Here is a 16811-nt window from a genome sequence, read left to right as displayed (position 1 = left end):
AATTAAAGATCAAAATTAACAGAGCATTTTGTGTTTATTTTTCATTGCTAAAAAAAAAAACGAGCAAAACGCGCAGGCGCGTTTTTGGTCCCCAGAGGGTTAATAGTTTAATTGACTGTTTAATTTTATTACTTTAAATTGTTCTGGCTCTGTGTGACTGAGGGAAAAAATGCTTAAAAGTAATATAATAAATAAATGAGCAATACTCACGTCAGTGTGTTGAGTTGACAGTGTTTATCCTGCAGTAGAGCAGCGATCTGATTCACTCGTGTGTCTCCTAGATAATGTCCACTCAGATTCAGCTCTCTCTGGAGTAACGGGTTTATACCCACAACTCTATTCACATACTGACAGGCTTCCTCAGCAGCAGGACTCACAAACCTGCAGAAGAGGCAATTCAGGTATCAACTAAATGTCCACTGCATTACAAAAAATTATTGATACGATAAAAAACGTAATTATTGTTTTAAAGACAAGCTTAAGTTAGTTATTTAGATGTCAAATGTTTCTTTAAACATTTAAATACACAAATAAATATATATTTAAAAGAAACTAGAGCAACACTCAGTCCTAAAGCAAACATAAGCATAAGAACAGAAAGGTCTCACAGAGCAGAAGGGCAAAAGCTCACTATATCATGATTTTCAGTATGAATACAAAAGTGTGAAATTAAGATCTTTCTGTCTTTAACCCTCTGAAGTCTGAGCGGTTTTCTGGGCCCTGGAGGTGTTCTGACATGCTCTGACATTTGTGCTTTTTTCAGTTATTTATAAACATGTTAATGGCAAAGGTGTAAATTCACTCTATATAGCACAAACAGGGCTACCAAAATATGTGATCACCATGCATGTATATTTTTGAATTTTTAAGAGAATAATGTTTATGCGTGGTAATTGAAAAAAATAAAAATGAAAGTTGCTGAAATAAGACCACAAAACTCATAATAAATATGTGTCAATAAGACTTTAATGGATGTTGTCGCTTCGAGTTCTGGCTTCAAAATTATGTGAAAATAGTCTTGCTTTATCGTTCACATAAAACAATACATTGATTTAAATTGATGTAAAACAGGTTTTGCTTAGAAAGCCAATATGCGAGGGGGGCGTAAAGGGGGAGTAGTTTACACCTGAGAATACAATGTCCCACCCACTCTGCATAATGACTCTGCATAATTAGCCATTCATTCAGGTGTGACACTGACTGAGCCACAATGAAAGGACAAAAGATATATTTAGAAGAAGACTTATATTGACCATTTAAGATTTTGCTTACATCTATCTTGTAAATATGTTTTGCTATTTTATTAAAAAGGTTACAATTACAACAATAATTACAATTTCAGCAATATTTCAAGTGTACTCTTTCTTTGTAAAAAAAAAAGATGATAGGCCTACATTTTATCTATGTATTCATTAGTTTGAATATAGCCAACATTGGAACAGCTAACATCTTTATTTTTGACAAAAATAGTATTTTATATATATAGAAATTGCTAAACAAAAGCTTATTTGATGTGGCAGTATATTCTACAGTAAAAACTGTACCCAAATCTAGTCAACAAAATGTTGTCTTTCATATTTCGCCTGACTGTAACGTTGTTTTTATGAAATATTAGGGCATATAAATGTTAATTTGCAGTTTAATACGTTGCTTATACAAATAGCCTACATTTTATTTCAACATATTTCAGTCGATTTTTACTCATCTCAGTATAGCAATACAGTTTGCTAAAACATCATCATTCATTCACACACGCGATTTAAATTTAAACTGTCTTTTTGTGAGCTGTGGTAAACAGTGCGCATCTCTGCCGTTCATTCATTCACAAACAGAAACCCGATTCACGTGAGAAGGAAAAAAACTTACTACAGTATTCCTCAGCTCAGTCGGATCCTTGCTCCTCGATATACCCGCACTTCTGAGGTACATTTTCCATTATTATTATTCCTCACAGCGCTGCGAGACGGTGTAAACAAGTAATGATCTGAATAAACTTGTGTTTTCTCGAGCTGATATGGGGGCGTTCACAGGTTTGCGTGGATTGCCTCAATCATTTGCGTTTGAATAGCGCGCGCTCTCTGTGGGCGTGTCACATTACATTTGAATGAGCTGTAATGAGCTCGACTGTAATCGCTCTCTTTTAATACAGATTTCACAAGATGAGAATATTTGTTTTTTATATAAATTACTTCATTTAAAAGAAGAGAATTCAAGCTTCATGCCTGTGTGTCTGTATGCCTGTTTGACTGAGTATTCGCTGAGTTATTGTTCATTTTCAGACGCGTTTCAGAATGGACTTCACTGGCAGAGAGAAGGCAGAACTCGCTTCGTGTTTATTTTTCTTTATTTGGCAAAAACCACAACACTTTGTTTTTATTGTGAGTAAACACAAAAATAATACACATTTAACAGAATCGATTGATGTATGAAACTTGTTTGTAATATCAAAGTCAACAGAGCAAAATTAATTTCTTTTGAACTGATAAGAAAAAAAGCGAGCTGGTATCGCCGGCGATACCGCCGACCTCAGGGGGTAAAAGCAGGAGGAGTGAGAAACGTCAGCACAGAGAAAACTGGCTTGTAAAACTGCATGTTTGAGAACATCTGGAAACTCATAGACCTGGTGCAGAGAGATGCAGTGAATCTGGGCTTGATGGAAAACTATTATTGTTCATTATCAAGGTATACTCCTGAATGTCAGCACACATATACTGACCCATAATGTCTATTTGACCTGTAGCTCGTATCACAACTAAACTGTGTTGACGGTTATCATCATCATGACAGAACCTGCAGCATTTGATCTGATCTTGATCATTTTGATGCAACAAAGTGTACAGCTTATTATATAACTAAAATAATACATTAGTTATGAATATTTAGCCTGCATATAGCTAATTTAGTTAATTATTTGATCCCGTCTCACCTCAGTGTCTTCAGTTGACAGTCTGGATCCTGCAGTAAATCACTGAGCTCCTTCACTCCTGATTGTCCAGGATCATTTCCTGTGAGATCCAGCTCTATCAGGTGTGAAGGGTTTGATCTCAGAGCTGAAGCCAGAGCTTTATAACCTTCTTCTGTCACACTGCAGTTAGAGAGTCTAGAACAGAGAGGAAAACATTCAGCTGTTTAATCAGTTAAACCTGAACAATATAAATTCTTAAACTGAATTTAATTTTATTCTTAATACAAATATATTGAAAGTCAGTTGCAAAAACTGACAATTGAATATGGAGGCAAACAAAAGGCTCAGTGAACTTTAATATGTTAGACATCAACCTCCCTTTCAAAATTGCAATTAACTAAAACTGTACAACTCTGAAAGCATGGTTTTACCCATAGCGCTGCACTGTGGCGACCAGTAGAAGCAGTAGCGTAGAAGTAGTAACGTTGTTTGTTCGTTGTTTGTTTTTACTTATAGTTTTTTCTTCCCTCCATTGTCTACACTGAACCATCATGATGATATATCGCACGTTGGTGAACCATCTGATCGTTTGCCTACCCTTTGGATATCTTGTGAGAGGACAGCGTGGGCGCCTTCACTATAGTCATGACTTTCTTATTGAGTGCCGTGTTTTTGACTACGGCGCGTTGGATCAAATCCGCGACTGGCCGGCAGAAATTTTAAGGACTGAGTTTTCCACCGCGGGCACAGAAAAGACTACTAGCCAGAAGGTGAGGAAACGGGGAAAGAAGGGGGGACTGCGTCAGAGACTGCGTAAACGGGGATTGAATCGCATTCCACTTCCATCAATAATTTTAGCCAACTGCCAGTCTCTCAGGAATAAACTGGACGAATTACAAGAAAATGTTCGGTTTCTTTCGGATTATAGGAATGCATGTGTTATTTCCTTGACTGAAACTTGGCTTAAAGAACATGATTTAGACTCTGATCTGGAAATCGAGGGCTTTGGTGTTCCAGTGCGGTTGGATAGGGATGCCACTGTGACTGGAAAATCTTTGAGTGGAGGCGTATGCATCTATGTTAACCAGCGTTGGTGCAAGTCTGTGATTCTGAGAGAATCTGTGTGCAGTCCTGACATTGAACTGTTGTCGATATCACTTCGCCCCTTTTACTTGCCCCGAGAGTTCCCACAAATATTCATTTCTGTTGTATATATTCACCCAAAGGCTAATGTGGAAAATGCTTCAGACATTTTATGTAAAGTGGTGCACCGGCTGCAAAGCATCTCCCCTGATGCACCCAAATATTGTGATGGGAGATTTTAATAATTGTAAAATGAAGACATCACTTAACCATTTTGATCAATATGTGGACTGTCCTACCAGATATGGAAAATGTTTGGATCTGTGTTATGGGTCTATTAAAGGGGCATATAAGTCGTCTTTGAGAGCCCCTTTGGGCCAGTATGACCATAATGTTGTTTATCTGGCCCCTGTTTATAAACCTACCTTAAAAAGGGAAAAAACAGAAGAGATTAGTTCCTGTTTGGTCTGAAGACTCAATTGAAGAGTTGAGGGGATGCTTTGAATGTACCGATTGGGAACTGTTTAAATCCGAGTGTACTGATGTAGACGATCTTACTGAAACTGTGACTAATTATATTGTATTTTGTGAAGATTTGGTAATTCAAAAGAAACCTTGTATAGTTTTCCCGAATAATGAGCCTTGGATCACTAAACATGTCAAAAATTCGATTAATCGAATGAATATTTATTTTAAACAAGGCGATAGTATTTGGTACAAAGAGGCTAAAAAACTAGTTAGAAATGAGGTGAAATTAGCAAAATTACGGTATAAGGAAAAGATAGAAACTATGTTTACAAATGGGAAGTCTCATGTAGCCTGGGATGGAGTAAAGTCTATAATTGTGCTAAATACAGAGTAATCAGACTTTAGCCATGAAAATGTCACAAGTAACAGAAATAAGCACAAATGTCAGAGCATGTCAGAACACCTCCAGGCCCAGAAAACACCTCAGACCCCAGAGGGTTAAAGCACCACCAAAAGCAAAAGTTTCAAAACGTCGTCTTGAGGGAAGAAAATGAACGTCAGCAGCTTCAGTAAGGTAACCTTCACAGGTTTCTAAAAGATCTAAAGGGACTTTCTTACTAACAATCTCATTTGTAGGGCATCACTTTAAAATAATTCAACATCTGTTTCTTTAAAAGCATGTGTACAAGATAGTAATTTTTGGATTTCCACTTGAATTTTTCCTACCCAAATTTAAAGTAAATAATTTGTAAAAAATTAAGCTCAAATATGTGATATGTAGCTAGAACACCAACAACTCGATGTGCTTTTTTTCTACCCATGGTCGCAATCAGTGACTGGATGGACTACCGTGAAAGTCGGAGGTCGGGGCGGAGGTCAGCTCCATCTTTAAAATATAGATGAAGAATTGGATTGTAGGGCTCATAATCTGTAAACGTGTTTATAGTTTTTTTGTTTTCTGTGTTGGCTTATTTATAAATATAATATGTATGTATGTATTATATGTATTTGATCCATTTCTTATGTGTGTGTGTGTGTGTGTGTATATATATATATATATATATATATATATATATATATATATATATATTATACACACACACACACACATTTATGAATACTTAAGATGTAAAAGCCTCTAAGTGCCATCTGAAATTTTCTTCTAGTTTGATCATTTTTATCAAGCTTGTATGTTTATGTTCAGTTATTTCACTTTAATGGCAATGAAAAGGACCTATTAATTGGTCATTAAAGTGAAATTACTGACCCTAAATATACAAGCTTGATAAAAATGCTCATTTTCGAAGATTTTTTTTTCTTTTACATCTGAAGTCTTCATGTATACACATATATATGAATGTGTGTGTGTATATGTGTGTATTGTATCTGACCTCAGTGTGTTACCCTACATGTATATATATATATATATATTAGGGCTGTCAACGAATATTCTAAATTCGAATATATATTCGAATAGTTTTTAAAAACAGAAATTCGAATGTGAAAATTAATATTCGAATGTGGAAAAACGCCCGCAGTAGCAGAGGTGCAGCTGTCTGCTTTGCGAGTGGGTCAGCTAGGGACAGGTCTCTGGAAGAAGCGTTAACGCTTAACGTAAACAGAAACATTACTAAAGAGTAGGTTACTGTACTGACTGAAAAGATATTGCGCAGCATGAATAAGGTAGGAGATTCAGCAGTTTCATGCACTGCAGGCTTCCACTGGTTTGATTATTTACCGTTTCATGTCAAGGAAAAGTTAATTTACCACAGCACAGCTCTCTCGGAGCGTTCAATGTCGGATTCGCGTGTACCGCGTCTAGTTGGACTCTAGAACATTTTGAATTCGCGAGTCAAAAGCAAACGTTTGAAGCGCGGAGAGCGTGACTCCTCATTCGCGCCACAAGACCTCCAGACGCGCGTAAATGCGTCTTTACATTAACTTAACATTGAAATCACTCGCGCCAGACGCTCTATTCGCGTTTGGTGTGTGAACGCAGCGGGTTAGGGCGAGAGAGAGAAAGAGGGCCTGCGAGTGACCGAGCGAGAGTGAGCGAGCGAGAGTGAGGTCTGCGGTCTTGGCCATTAAGAGATTTACCGGTACTTGTTTGTTTTTGTGTAGGTAATACGTTGTCAAATATGTTTAAACTTAAAACTACCTATACAAGTAGTTAGGCTATGTCTCTTTGTATTAATTTGTCCTGTCATTGACGTAATGTGCGTCATTGACAAAATGCGCAACCAGATGTTCGAATAGTTCGAATATTCGTGTGTTTTTTAGAGGGAATATTCGAACGTCATTTTTGAGCATTTTTGACAGCCCTAATATATATATATATATATATATATATATATATATATATATATATATATATATATATATATATATATATATATATATATCTGTGTTTCCCACACATAGACTGATTCGTGGCGGTGCGCCACAGAATCAACACCGGCCGCCACAAATTGCGTTTCGTTATAATTTTTTTTTTAATTTAAATTTACGCTATTTAAAACACGCAGCTGCATTTCCTTTCCCTGCTCTCCCTCCGTCCCGCTGTCAATCACGCGTCTCTCTCACAAGCAATTTTTAATAAGCGTCAAAGCCTTATTTGATCGGTGAGTGATGTAGATGACTGATGCGCTTGCGATAGGAAGCATATTACCGAAAGAATGAGAGAGAGAGGCCCGGTCGTGCGCGGGTGCCCTCACCATCTTCAAACTGTCTTGCTCTCTCTCACTCCCTCGCGCATAATCAAAAAAAATTGAGAATTGACACTATGTTAAAAGATCGGAAGACCGAAGTTTCACGTGGAGAATTCGGATATTTTTTTCCTGAATAAGGCTACTGCTGGGTGTTGTGCTAAAAAAAAATTACGTTGCCTTATCTTCTCTGAAAAGCTTTCCGCCCATTCAGCTGACATGAAAAACACTTTCAATAAACAAAACAAATCTATGATGAAATGTTTTCTGTGTGAACAAATTTTGTGCGATGTCCTAACTGCCGGGATAATCACACAACCCGTACAAGTCCGCTAATGACACGTCCAATTCGCGAACTAATGACTCCTTTGAACCGATTCAACCAAAACAATCTTTTAGTTTAGACTGTTTGCGGTAGATGCAGTTGGGTTGTCGAGATCAAAACTCAAAATAAGCTGTGAATAAAATAAACTTACTATAAATAATGTTAATGTCATTTTTGGTTGGTGCAGTTAGTGGAATGGGCTCTTTAAATTTTCACACTGATGTGACCGCGCATGTTACGTGACAATACCAACATGGTGCATGTAGTACGTCCGGACTCCATTCATACTACCCGTATTCATACTATATAGAGTGTACTTTTTTAACGGTCGCGAAGTAAGTTCTAATTTGAATGTAGTACCTACTCCCATAGTACACGATTTCGGACGCAGCTTTAGTCCATATATGGAACACATGAAAAAGTGCCATAATCATGTGACATTCTGGGGATTTTTCAAAAGGGGGTTTGCAGCTTAATAGTTTATTTGACTGTTTAATTTTATTACTTTAACCTGTTAACCGTTGCCAGTGCGCCCGAAGCACTGAAGCGTTTTTTTTTTTTATCTAGTTCAAATTTACTATCAGATTTAATGTTATACCTTGACAAACTATGCATCATTAAAAAGATATAAGACTCAAGTTTCAGTATTTGACCACTATTGTATTCTGAGAAACTTATAGCGACAGTTATTTCTTAATTTCTGTCAGGAGTTATGAAATGAAAAAAAATGAGTCGATACCTTTAATATGAATTATGCGCGTCAGCCGCTTTCATTCATAAAAAAACTCTGTGCTGTCGTCATGACAGCGATTCACAAAACAACGTCCCTCAGGGCTTTTAGCTCAAAAATGTGCAGATTTGGAGAAATATTGATAGATTCTCATAGGTTTACATCAGATTTCTATTGACAGGAATAATATTTATTGAATTTATTCCCAAATGCATCGATGTAATCTTTATGAGCGTTTGGCACTCTCATTTACTGTGTTTTCAATTCATACCAATAGCCTGATGGTGCTATATGCACAATAATAACCCATATATGGAACATGAAGAAGAGCCATGATCATGTGACATTCCAGGACGTCACTGATACACACAAAGCTAACAAGAGATCGCTGTAACATGCAGATAAAGATATTTTGAAGACAATAAACATGATTGCAATGATATTTGAGTTACCTGTGTTTTTCAAGCCATGCCAGGTATTTTCATAATAATAGATTATATTTATAATGTAATGCTAATCTATATAGACTATCATTGTGCAGAATATGATCAAATAGTATATTTTCTGTCTGATTTTTTTATCTGATGCCAAATTAGATCACAGAAGATTATTTAAAACACTTCACTTGCGTTTTAAAGTAAGTTTGGAGCACAAACATGGTTTTAATCTCATAAATTGTCATGTATTGATGGTGTGCTAAGCTAACATGCTAGCTAGCTCTAGGTGCTTCTATCTTGAAAAAAAATTAACTAAATACAGAGTTTTAGACTTATCATCTTCATATTTTAAATATAATATGTTCAGACATGTGGCTTTAGCTGCAGTGCATTTCTAGATTGCTACAGTGTCAACTTCAATTTTATTTTCATGAAGATGTTTCATAAAAATAAATTTCTAATAACTTTACAAAACTTTAAAGCTATTTATAACCATTTTTTTCATTATGACAATAATTAATTCTACATTTACAATAAACTGCCAGGTGTCAGCTTTCAAATGAGATCATACTTGTGCTTTTAGTACAAAGGGTTCATGAACTGTATCTGTTTCAGTTTGGGTATGTCATTTCTGGGGATTTTTCAAAAGTGGGGTTGCAGCTTAACAGGTTAAATTGTTCTGGCTCTGTGTGACTGAGGGAAAAAATGCTTAAAAGTAATATAATAAATAAATGAGCAATACTCACGTCAGTGTGTTGAGTTGACAGTGTTTATCCTGCAGTAGAGCAGCGATCTGATTCACTCGTGTGTCTCCTAGATAATGTCCACTCAGATTCAGCTCTCTCTGGAGTAACAGGTTTTTACCCACAACTCTATTCACATACTGACAGAATTCCTCAGCAGCAGGACTCACAAACCTGCAGAAGAGGCAATTCAGGTATCAACTAAATGTCTACTGCATTACAAAAAATGATTGATACGATAAAAAACGTAATTATTGTTTTAAAGACAAGCTTAAGTTAGTTATTTAGATGTCAAATTTTTCTTTAAACATTTAAATACACAAATAAATATATATTTAAAAGAAACTAGAGCAACACTCAGTCCTAAAGCAAACATAAGCATAAGAACAGAAAGGTCTCACAGAGCAGAAGGGCAAAAGCTCACTAGATCATGATTTTCAGTATGAATACAAAAGTGTGAAATTAAGATCTTTCTGTCTTTAACCCTCTGGAGTCTGAGCGGTTTTCTGGGCCCTGGAGGTGTTCTGACATGCTCTGACATTTGTGCTTTTTTCAGTTATTTATAAACATGTTAATGGCAAAGGTGTAAATTCACTCTATATAGCACAAACAGGGCTACCAAAATATGTGATCACCATGCATGTATATTTTTGAATTTTTAAGAGAATAATGTTTATGCGTGGTTATTGAAAAAAATAAAAATGAAAGTTGCTGAAATAAGACCACAAAACTCATAATAAATATGTGTCAATAAGACTTTAATGGATGTTGTCGCTTCGAGTTCTGGCTTCAAAATTATGTGAAAATAGTCTTGCTTTATCGTTCACATAAAACAATACATTGATTTAAATTGATGTAAAACAGGTTTTGCTTGGAAAGCCAATATGCGAGGGGGGCGTAAAGTGGGAGTAGTTTACACCTGAGAATACAATGTCCCACCCACTCTGCATAATTAGCCATTCATTCAGGTGTGACACTGACTGAGCCACAATGCAAGGACAAAAGATATATTTAGAAGAAGACTTATATTGACCATTTAAGATTTTGCTTACATCTATCTTGTAAATATGTTTTGCTATTTTATTAAAAAGGTTACAATTACAACAATAATTACAATTTCAACAATATTTCAAGTGTACTCTTTCTTTGTAAAAAAAATAAGATGATAGGCCTACATTTTATCTATGTATTCATTAGTTTGAATATAGCCAACATTGGAACAGCTAACATCTTTATTTTTGACAAAAATAGTATTTTATATATATAGAAATTGCTAAACAAAAGCTTATTTGATGTGGCAGTATATTCTACAGTAAAAACTGTACCCAAATCTAGTCAACAAAATGTTGTCTTTCATATTTCGCCTGACTGTAACGTTGTTTTTATGAAATATTAGGGCATATAAATGTTAATTTGCAGTTTAATACGTTGCTTATACAAATAGCCTACATTTTATTTCAACATATTTCAGTCGATTTTTACTCATCTCAGCATAGCAATACAGTTTGCTAAAACATCATCATTCATTCACACACGCGATTTAAATTTAAACTGTCTTTTTGCGAGCTGTGGTAAACAGCGCGCATCTCTGCCGTTCATTCATTCACAAACAGAAACCCGATTCACGTGAGAAGGAAAAAAACTTACTACAGTATTCCTCAGCTCAGTTGGATCCTTGCTCCTCGATATACCCACACTTCTGAGGTACATTTTCCATTATTATTATTCCTCACAGCGCTGCGAGACGGTGTAAACAAGTAATGATCTGAATAAACTTGTGTTTTCTCGAGCTGATATGGGGGCGTTCACAGGTTTGCGTGGATTGCCTCAATCATTTGCGTTTGAATAGCGCGCGCTCTCCGTAGGCGTGTCACATTACATTTGAATGAGCTGTAATGAGCTCGACTGGAATCGCTCTCTTTTAATACAGATTTCACAAGATGAGAATATTTGTTTTTTATATAAATTACTTCACTTAAAAGAAGAGAATTCAAGCTTCATGCCTGTGTGTCTGTATGCCTGTTTGACTGAGTATTCGCTGAGTTATTGTTCATTTTCAGACGCGTTTCAGAATGGACTTCACTGGCAGAGAGAAGGCAGAACTCGCTTCGTGTTTATTTTTCTTTATTTGGCAAAAACCACAACACTTTGTTTTTATTGTGAGTATACACAAAAATAATACACATTTAACAGAATCGATTGATGTATGAAACTTGTTTGTAATATCAAAGTCAACAGAGCAAAATTAATTTCTTTTGAACTGATAAGAAAAAAAGCGAGCTGGTATCGCCGGCGATACCTCCGACCTCAGGGGGTAAAAGCAGGAGGAGTGAGAAACGTCAGCACAGAGAAAACTGGCTTGTAAAACTGCATGTTTGAGAACATCTGGAAACTCATAGACCTGGTGCAGAGAGATGCAGTGAATCTGGGCTTGATGGAAAACTATTATTGTTCATTATCAAGGTATACTCTTGAATGTCAGCACACATATACTGACCCATAATGTCTATTTGACCTGTAGCTCGTATCACAACTAAACTGTGTTGACGGTTATCATCATCATGACAGAACCTGCAGCATTTGATCTGATCTTGATCATTTTGATGCAACAAAGTGTACAGCTTATTATATAACTAAAATAATATATTAGTTATGAATATTTAGCCTGCATATAGCTAATTTAGTAAATTATTTGATCCTGTCTCACCTCAGTGTCTTCAGTTGACAGTCTGGATCCTGCAGTAAATCACTGAGCTCCTTCACTCCTGATTGTCCAGGATCATTTCCTGTGAGATCCAGCGCTATCAGGTGTGAAGGGTTTGATCTCAGAGCTGAAGCCAGAGCTTTATAGCCTTCTTCTGTCACACTGCAGTTAGAGAGTCTAGAACAGAGAGGAAAACATTCAGCTGATTAATCAGTTAAACCTGAACAATAAAAATCCTTAAACTGAATTTAATTTTATTCTTAATACAAATGTATTGAAAGTCAGTTGCAAAAACTGACAATTGAATATGGAGGCAAACAAAAGGCTCAGTGAACTTTAATATGTTAGACATCAACCTCCCTTTCAAAATTGCAATTAACTAAAACTGTACAACTCTGAAAGCATGGTTTTACCCATAGCGCTGCACTGTGGCGACCAGTAGAAGCAGTAGCGTAGAAGTAGTAACGTTGTTTGTTCGTTGTTTGTTTGTTTTTTGTTTTTACTTATAGTTTTTTCTTCCCTCCATTGTCTACACTGAACCATCATGATGATATATCGCACGTTGGTGAACCATCTGATCGTTTGCCTACCCTTTGGATATCTTGTGAGAGGACAGCGTGGGCGCCTTCACTATAGTCATGACTTTCTTATTGAGTGCCGTGTTTTTGACTACGGCGCGTTGGATCAAATCCGCGACTGGCCGGCAGAAATTTTAAGGACTGAGTTTTCCACCGCGGGCACAGAAAAGACTACTAGCCAGAAGGTGAGGAAACGGGGAAAGAAGGGGGACTGCGTCAGAGACTGCGTAAACGGGGATTGAATCGCATTCCACTTCCATCAATAATTTTAGCCAACTGCCAGTCTCTCAGGAATAAACTGGACGAATTACAAGCAAATGTTCGGTTTCTTTCGGATTATAGGAATGCATGTGTTATTTCCTTGACTGAGACTTGGCTTAAAGAACATGATTTAGACTCTGATCTGGAAATCGAGGGTTTTGGTGTTCCAGTGCGGTTGGATAGGGATGCCACTGTGACTGGAAAATCTTTGAGTGGAGGCGTATGCATCTATGTTAACCAGCGTTGGTGCAAGTCTGTGATTCTGAGAGAATCTGTGTGCAGTCCTGACATTGAACTGTTGTCGATATCACTTCGCCCCTTTTACTTGCCCCGAGAGTTCCCACAAATATTCATTTCTGTTGTATATATTCACCCAAAGGCTAATGTGGAAAATGCTTCAGACATTTTATGTAAAGTGGTGCACCGGCTGCAAATCATCTCCCCTGATGCACCCAATATTGTGATGGGAGATTTTAATCATTGTAAAATGAAGACATCACTTAACCATTTTGATCAATATGTGGACTGTCCTACCAGATATGGAAAATGTTTGGATCTGTGTTATGGGTCTATTAAAGGGGCATATAAGTCGTCTTTGAGAGCCCCTTTGGGCCAGTATGACCATAATGTTGTTTATCTGGCCCCTGTTTATAAACCTACCTTAAAAAGGGAAAAAACAGAAGAGATTAGTTCCTGTGTGGTCTGAAGACTCAATTGAAGAGTTGAGGGGATGCTTTAAATGTACCGATTGGGAACTGTTTAAATCCGAGTGTACTGATGTAGACGATCTTACTGAAACTGTGACTAATTATATTGTATTTTGTGAAGATTTGGTAATTCAAAAGAAACCTTGTATAGTTTTCCCGAATAATGAGCCTTGGATCACTAAACATGTCAAAAACTCGATTAATCGAAGGAATATTTATTTTAAACAAGGTGATAGTATTCGGTACAAAGAGGCTAACAAACTAGTTAGAAATGAGGTAAAATTAGCAAAATTACGGTATAAGGAAAAGATAGAAACTATGTTTACAAATGGGAAGTCTCATGTAGCCTGGGATGGAGTAAAGTCTATAATTGGAATTAAACAGAAGAACAAATGTATTACCTTAGGAGGGAAATCTGATCATGAATTAGCTGATGATTTGAACTCTTTTTACACATGTTTTGATAATCATGATTTTTCAAAAGAATTATCTGATTATTGTGGGAATTCAGTGACTCAGAATACTACTGTTAAATTTCAAATGAATAAGGCTGATGTATTTAGTTGTTTTGGTCAGGTTAAGGTTGGGAAAAGTCCAGGCCCTGATCATATTGGCGGTAGGTTGTTGAGGAATTGTGCAGAGCAGCTTTCAGGGATTTATTCATTTATTTTCAATGAATCATTACAACTTTCTAAAGTCCCTCGTCTATGGAAAGATGCCATTGTGGTGCCAATTGCGAAAAAAAAAGAAATTCTCCTTCTCTTAAAGATTATAGGCCTGTTGCATTAACCTCTTTGGTTATGAAATCTTTTGAAAAAATAATAAAGAAGGAGATTTTAGCCTCAACACAGTCAGCACTTGACCCTATGCAATTTGCATATAGATCCGGTAGAGGAGTTGATGATGCCACTTGTACCCTACTGAATATGATTTTAAGACATTTGGAAGGAAAAAAGAATCATGTACGTTTGCTATTTTTTTTTTCTTCTGCTTTTAATTGTGTTCAGCCTTTCATTTTGGCAAAGAAATTGATTGATCATTTTCATTTAGATTTAAACATTGTGCGTTGGTTGGTGGATTTTTTAATCAATAGATCCCAAAGAGTATGTGTCAATGGAGTGTTGTCGAATGTATTATTGTCTTCCACAGGTACCCCACAGGGTTGCGTTTTGTCCCCTCTTTTGTTTTCTTTATATACTGACGATTGTCGTAGTATTTTTAATGGGAGACACATTGTTAAATTTGCGGATGACTCCGTGATTGTGTCTCTTCTTAATGAGTTTGAATCAGATTCTGGTCCAGTGACAGATCATTTTATCCAATGGTGTGATGCTTCATTTTTAAATATTAATGCTTCGAAAACAAAAGAGATGTTAATTGATTTCCGTAAGAAGAGCTCTGTACCTGTGTTGCCTTCTGTTATAAAGGGACATCAGGTAGAAGTGGTTACCCAGTACAAATATTAAGGGACTGTACTTGATGATAAATTACAATTTGAGGCAAACACTGATATTATAAGAGGAAAAGCTCTTCAGCGTATGTATTTTCTAAGGAAACTTCGATCCTTCAACATGGATGTTTCTTTGATGAAAATGTTTTATACTTGTTTTATCGAAGCGGTTTTAAGTTTTTCTATTATTTGTTGGAATGGTAATCTTAATGTTAGGAATAGGAGGAAGTTGTCAAGCATAGTTATAATGTGCAGTAAGATAGTGGGGATTGAATTAAGAACTATTGCACAAATTTATGAGCATAGGACGACTAGGAAGGGCCAGTTAGTCCTTTCCTATGTCACTCACCCATTGTGTGTTGATCTTCAACTACTTCCTTCAGGATGGAGATTTAAACTCCCCTTGTGTAAATCAAATAGATATAGAAATTCATTTATACCTGTTGCAATTAGGTTTTTAAATGATTTATTGTAATTTGTGTGTCGTGTTGTTATATGTGTATACTGCTGTCTACACAAAGAATTGCCCTTGAGGACAATAAAGTTTAATCAATCAATCAATCAAGTCTATGATCTGAAAATGGTTGGAAAATTAGAAAATTAAAGTTTGGGAATGGCCCAATAAAGTCCAGACTTCAATTCCATTAAAATGCTGTGGAAGGACTTGAAACACAGCTCATGCTGGAAAGCCTACAAATGTCACTGAGCTGAAGCAGCTTTGCAAGGATGAGTGAAACCAGGGGCGCAACTACCCAGTGTCAGAGGGGTATGAAGCAACAAATTTGGCGAACAATTTAACAATTCTTTGAGTGGTGGAGTTGAAACGGGTTACATGCTTTTTTCACAGATAAGAATAAAATTTTGATTTGATTCAATGGTTATTTTAAGTTTTACTTGGCTTTTTCAGCCACACTTCAGAGAACTTTAGAGCGCTAATGTCTGTTAACATCTATCTTTAGCCCCGACAGTTTTTTTTGCTTTATCCATCTTTTTCAACGACAATTCACTACTCGTACCTGCACGCTCAGTGCTCACGGCGCCCCTCGCAATATTACGCTTGCGATATCTTCAATGTCAAAATTCTATGATGGAATCTTATGAGGAAGCCTACTCTAGCCTCTAAAATGTTATATAACATTGAGGAAATGCAGAAATGATTTAGAAATGCACAACAGCAGCTACATATAGAAAATACCAAAAAAAGAATTGTAATTATTTATTTATTTTACCATCGCATGGTGCTGCGTCCCTATGCGCCGCATATAGCGCATACCCACTTTTTAAGCCACTGAGTGAGACAAACGGACCAAAATACCTTAATACTGGTGTAAACACTCATAAACTACAGGAAGTGTTTAGTCGAGACTAGCTGCAAAGCTGAAAGCAGAATCAAAGACAAACAGCTTCCTCAAAAGCACTAAAATACATTAATCCTGTTATATACAATCTTAAGATAAGTGATTTCTACTAGATCTCACCCTCCTTTCTGTGGCAGATTTACCAGCTCTAACAGAATAATCTGAATTCTGACTCAACACTAGGTATGCAAATAACGATTAAATCACTAAATTATAAATTACTATAAACAAAAACAGCCCAATTTAAGTGTTAACTTATAAGTAGAAGAATATACATATATGGAAAATACATTATCCATTAAATATTATAATCCCCTGCAATTATTTGCATTACAGTGCAGCACAAAATGAATGCAG

The 16811-nt window shown here is 36.3% G+C and overlaps 1 protein-coding gene across 6 annotated transcripts in view; it reads right to left on the bottom strand.

Annotated features, from left to right (window-relative positions):
• Positions 1 to 16811, bottom strand: part of LOC308689790 (NACHT, LRR and PYD domains-containing protein 12-like) — a 68466-nt gene that overhangs the window by 35099 nt on the left and 16556 nt on the right. For all 6 annotated transcript variants that reach the window (XM_081363784.1, XM_081363788.1, XM_081363787.1 and 3 more), the window contains 4 exons: positions 12104 to 12277; positions 9400 to 9570; positions 2927 to 3100; positions 211 to 381 (listed from right to left, as the gene is read on the bottom strand). In XM_081363784.1, the coding sequence (XP_081219910.1) occupies positions 211 to 381; positions 2927 to 3100; positions 9400 to 9570; positions 12104 to 12277 (690 nt within the window). The remainder of the gene's footprint in view (positions 1 to 210; positions 382 to 2926; positions 3101 to 9399; positions 9571 to 12103; positions 12278 to 16811) is intronic.

Source organism: Scardinius erythrophthalmus (genome assembly GCF_964197995.2).
Source record: "Scardinius erythrophthalmus genome assembly, chromosome: 1".
NCBI lineage: Eukaryota > Metazoa > Chordata > Actinopteri > Cypriniformes > Leuciscidae > Scardinius > Scardinius erythrophthalmus.
Note: the sequence above shows the minus strand (reverse complement) of the source record. Positions and strands in the feature narration are given on the sequence as shown.